The sequence below is a fragment of the Trypanosoma melophagium genome (genome assembly GCF_022059095.1).
Source record: "Trypanosoma melophagium isolate St. Kilda chromosome Unknown ctg6segment0, whole genome shotgun sequence".
In the NCBI taxonomy this organism is placed as follows: domain Eukaryota; phylum Euglenozoa; class Kinetoplastea; order Trypanosomatida; family Trypanosomatidae; genus Trypanosoma; species Trypanosoma melophagium.
The window spans coordinates 605,001-610,000 of record NW_027125189.1 but is presented as its reverse complement, the minus strand read 5'-3'; the positions used below and the strand labels follow the sequence as shown (position 1 = coordinate 610,000).

At 37.8% G+C, this 5,000-nt stretch overlaps 2 protein-coding genes across 2 annotated transcripts in view; both read left to right on the top strand.

The window, feature by feature from the left end:
• LSM04_000031 (RNA recognition motif domain) overlaps positions 1 to 303 on the top strand; it is a gene marked incomplete at both ends in the record, with an annotated part of 1,305 nt that extends 1,002 nt beyond the window's left edge. The window contains one exon of the mRNA XM_067332475.1: positions 1 to 303. This exon is cut by the window's left edge and continues 1,002 nt beyond it. Coding sequence (XP_067186706.1) covers positions 1 to 303 — 303 coding nt within the window.
• Positions 304 to 1,038: 735 nt separating this feature from the next.
• LSM04_008600 (uncharacterized protein) lies at positions 1,039 to 4,605 on the top strand (the record flags this gene model as incomplete). Its single annotated transcript, XM_067332474.1, has 1 exon — positions 1,039 to 4,605. The coding sequence occupies one exon, from the start codon at positions 1,039 to 1,041 to the stop codon at positions 4,603 to 4,605; it is 3,567 nt and encodes a 1,188-aa protein (XP_067187077.1).
• Positions 4,606 to 5,000: the final 395 nt, after the last annotated feature.

Below are 5,000 nucleotides of genomic sequence, written 5' to 3'. Positions count from 1 at the left end.
TGTGTTGAAAAGGAGAAGTGGGGTAAATATGGCCCAATTAAGAACATTAAATTGGTGAAGGACTCTGCTGGAACCTCTAAGGGTTACGCATTTATTGAGTTTATTAATCACCCAATAGCTTTGCACGCACTACGTGCTATTAACAACAATCCCACTCTATTCGGTGATAAGAGACGTCTCATTGTTTCATTCGCCGTTGAGGACATCAACGCTATTCAGAAACTGAAGCGCATGCGGGAATTGCGGCAACAGCGAAATATGCCTCGATCTGAAAAGGAAAATGATGAAGGTGAGGAAGAATAAAAGAAAAAACAAAAAAAAAAAGAATGGTTTCTTTTTTTTTTTTTGTTTTTTTCTATCTCACTCACATTTATGACTACTCAGACGAGGACGAGAAGGCAAGAAAGAAACAGAGATAGAGAAGAATGAAGAAAATGAGATGAGTAATGAGAGAGAGAGAGAGAGAAAAAAAAAGATGAAGAAAGAAAGAAAAAAAATCGAGTAAGTGTGTTCAGTGCAAAACTAGTATGCAGTGAACCCCCCAGGTAGAATACCAATCGAAAACCAAAAAAAAAAAAACAACAACAAGAATTAACGAAAAAGAAATACGTGTAAATCTTTTTCCTCTTCTTTTATTGTGTTTTTACCTTACTTCTGTGCTGTTATTTATAATTACATCATCACTCACTCTCTATAAATTCCCTTTTTATTTTGTTTTTTCTTTTCCTTGACATTTTTTTTTTATTCTGTTAAGGTTTATTATTTCTGAAAACAAACAGATCAGTACGCACACATTTTCTTGTCACCGAACGTCAGTATTGCTAAGGAAAAAGGAAAAAAAAATAAAAAAAAAGCAATATAATAATAACAACAAAACAAGAAAAACAAAGAAAGAGAAAAAACAACAACAACAACAACAAGGAAATACAACAGATCAAACAAAAAAAAAGTGGGGTTTTGGACTGTAAAAAGGGTTCAAACGTATAGTGCAATCATACGAGACAGTGAAAACATCTCTGTTTAGACTGTCACGAAGAAATGAGACCTGGTGAGACCCCACCAGGGTTAGCCCCTGCGTTGCCGAGATTTCCCCTCCCACCCGGCGATCATTCAAACAACAACAACAACTACGCCGGAAATAATTACGTTACCCAAGGTGGAAATCCATATGGAAACAGTAGAAGTTCTTGGGTGGAAGGAGTTCCTCCTTCAGCGAGTTCTTCTACTGTTGCACCACCTGTCGGGCTTCAGGATGCACATTCCCAGCGTGAGGAATACGCTAATGCGGCGATCCAGTCTTCAGCAGATTATTGGGTACGTGAACAGGCACGACGTGAGATGCTCAAACAAGTATCCAAAGCAGAGGCAGGGGATTTTATTGATGAATCTTCTGGTTATAAATATAAAAAACATCAGGATCCTTTGGAGTTTGTAACAGGATCTCCAAAATATATTTTTCGTGTAGTTTTCTTATTATTTATAGGCCTATTTGGAGTTATACCATTGATGTCACCCTTTGCTTTAACTGTGCTGTTAACAGGGTGTGTTGTTACATATGTAGCGGATTTTGCTGGTTACCGTCGTGGAAGTGTACTAGCTATTATTGGTACTACTACACTATTTGGTTTGGCACTTTTTCTCTCTAATTTGCATGCTTCCATGTCAAGTGTGGGTCCTTTATGCATGATACTAAGTATTTTTGGTCTACTTCTTACATCAGCTATGGCAGCATTTTTGCATTTTCACTGGCTTCAACTTTCATTTCCAGAACTTATCTTTTTAATGGAACGTTGTGAGCTTGGTATTACACCAATCCTTGCTCTACCATCTTTGCTATCTACCGTTACAGCATTCGTTGGTTCACGTCATGCACCTGCTTGGTTTATGTTAGTTATGTGTGCCTTGCATCATTATTTTTATGAACCAATGAATAGTAGCTTTGTTATGCAACGACATCGCTCTATTGCTGGAGACGAAACAGCTGATAGGGAAGCTGATGACAATGAAGATAGAGATGAGCTGGTCCCAGTACCAGCTAATGGGAAACCTGAGTCTGTAGTCTTCACTGTGCTATTATTAGTTCTTCCTTCTATTATTTACTTGTGTTTTCAAGTTGATTGGATTGAGGCATGGCTTCCTAACATTCTAAATACACTTGGAATGATATGTGGTCCTATCGCTTATCTTTGCTGGAATCCCCAGCGAAGTTTGTGGTTTTTATACCCTACAAGGAAAACACTACGTAGCCGTATTGAATGTGATCCACTTGGTGTTCAGGAAGTTGTTGGTACTTACCGTAGACCATTTATTATTCTAAGTTTGGCGATTGGATTACATTGGGCCATTTACCGAGTTTTACATTCACGATACAGATTTTTATTTAATGGAGTATCTCCACCATTAAATGGTATTTTTTTGGCACTTGGGATGTATACTGGAATTTATGCTGTATATCAGATTAAAACGTTACTGGATGCGGATGAACGGGGAGAAGATACACAGAGTTCTAAATATATAAAAATACGCGTATCATTGGTTGCCACTGCTGCAGTTTCATGCATATTTATAGCTATAACAGCGGGATTACCAGGAAGTTTTATTGTACTATTAGTATTATGCGTAACTTCACTTAACTTCTTCTTACTTGATCGCGTTAATACTGGACCAATGGTATCATTTACTGTATTTTCCAGTTTACTTCTTATGTGGTGGATGTATCGTATGTTCTCTTTTATTGTTGTTGATTTGCATGTACTTGGAGAATCTGCAGTTATTCCAACTCCTATAGTAGCAGTAAACGTTTTATGGTGTTATGTGCTCAGCTGTATAGCTTTCACAGTATCATTTTCTACTAATAAAGTACCTTTTATCATCGCACTTTTTGCCCATTCTCTACAAGTGGCATGGATAGAACACGTTTTGTATTCGCAAAAGGAGGAAAATGTTTATCCTGCAGCATTAGTATTACTTACTACAGCCGTTGGCGTTATGTTAGCATCAAGATTATATAAGAATGAAACACTTGGTATTTCTGCTGCAGCATTTATAGCAGCTTCTTATATTGCTAAATTAATGACATTCCTTGTAGAAATGACAGGATCATACTATCTTTCAGAGTCTGATGAACATTTTAGCAGACGTATTCATGCATTAGAGATTGGAGTCGTATGGTGGGCGGCATTATTTATAGGATATGTTGTTGTATTATTTGAACTAGAAAAACGAAGACAAATGAAGAGTAATAATGCTAAACGTCTTACTGCTCTTTTTATTATTAGTGCTATAGTTATGACATTATGTACGGCACGCAATTTTCAGAGGGCCGTGTTTGAATTTCTTACACAAAGTCTTCTTGCTTATTCAAATAGAATTCATGTGATTTTTGGAACTTCTTTGGTATTTTTCAGTATTATAACCTATCCATTCTTCTCAAGACATACCATACCATACTCATTTATGAATCAATGTAAATCTATAACACGTGGAGTTTTTGCTATAGGTGTTATTCTTCTTATTGCGCAACCTACACGTATTACAGACTCCTTAAGTGTGACGGAATATGAGTATATTGATGATATTAGTAGATACTTCTCTGCTGTTGGTATGGTACTTCTCGTTTTGGGGAGATTTCTTCCAATGACATCACTACATTTTATTGCTCGTGCCTTCTACTGGTTTATTACCACAGGTTGCCTCTCCGTTGGTCTTTCAATGTATTTACTACCAGTACCAAATTTCCTTCTCTTCGTGGGTGTGTATGGATTCGTGTTCTTTTCACTCTTAACAATGGATGTCGCACACTATCGTAAAATGGCTACTAACGAAGGTTGGATCATCTATGGTGTTTCTATTTGCTTTATGGTGTATACACTAGTAGTGATGGGAAGTGTGGATATACGCGAATATACATCTGGTAATTCACTTCTCACGTGGTCTATTTACTCAGCAGGACGAAAGCGATTACTCTCTGTGGCAGCTGTAACAAATCTTTTTATAGCAATTGTACTAAAGTTTCATTTGGCTGGTAAATCACTTCTCCCATCACCATTACCTCTCACATCAGATTTATTGGAACAGACAGGCATTGTTGTGAACTACGCCACCGTTATTGCCGTTACGGCACTAACAGCACTGAATATATGGTGTAATGGGAATGAACCAGGATTACACGTGGCCACATCTCTCTTTCTCTTATTACTTGTTGAGGATGGCGTACTCTTTACAGAGCTTGAGCGGGGGCACTTTCGTTATTTCCCTGTACTGTTATACGCCGTTCTCACTCTTTGGCTGTCACTCCTGCATGATTCCTATCTTTCTGGTCATCATTCCTTTCTGGAGGGCATACAACAGGCAGTGTGGGGTGTGGCCACGGCATTGCCTGTATTACCTTCACACATTTCATTATTAATGGTATTGTGGTTTGGGAAGAAACGTGGGGGAACACCGTCGTCTGCAGTACTGCTGTTTGTGGCACTAGACATTCTCTGTTTATTGTTCTCCACACGCAAGACTGTGCAGTGGATGGCGATTGTGGGGATATGTGGACAGAGTGCCAGGCTGTTTGAGGCACAGTTCTGGAAGAGGCGGTTAGAAGTGATGCTGTAAGGCAAAGACTATGTCAATATATATATTATTTGTTTCACTGAGAGAGGGAGAAAATGAATGAATCAAGAGGAAGAGTAAGAGGAAAATGGTGTATAGAAGTGGTAAGAGAAGCAAAAAAAAAAAAGAGACCACCAAGAAGTGAGAGTGTGGGTGGGTTAAAAAGGAAAGAAGAATACGAAAAGGAATGAATTGGATTATTAAAAGTATTTTCATTTCCTATGATGCTAACGGTGTTATTATTATTATTATTATTAATATTATTAATATGACTTGTTGTTCTCTTGAAGTTCACAGAAAGAGAGTTGGGTATTATTTATCACTAGAGGGAAGGAACCAGTTACTATGAATGAATGAATGCAATGAGAGGTGAAAAAGCGAAAGAAAAAAGTGCTGAA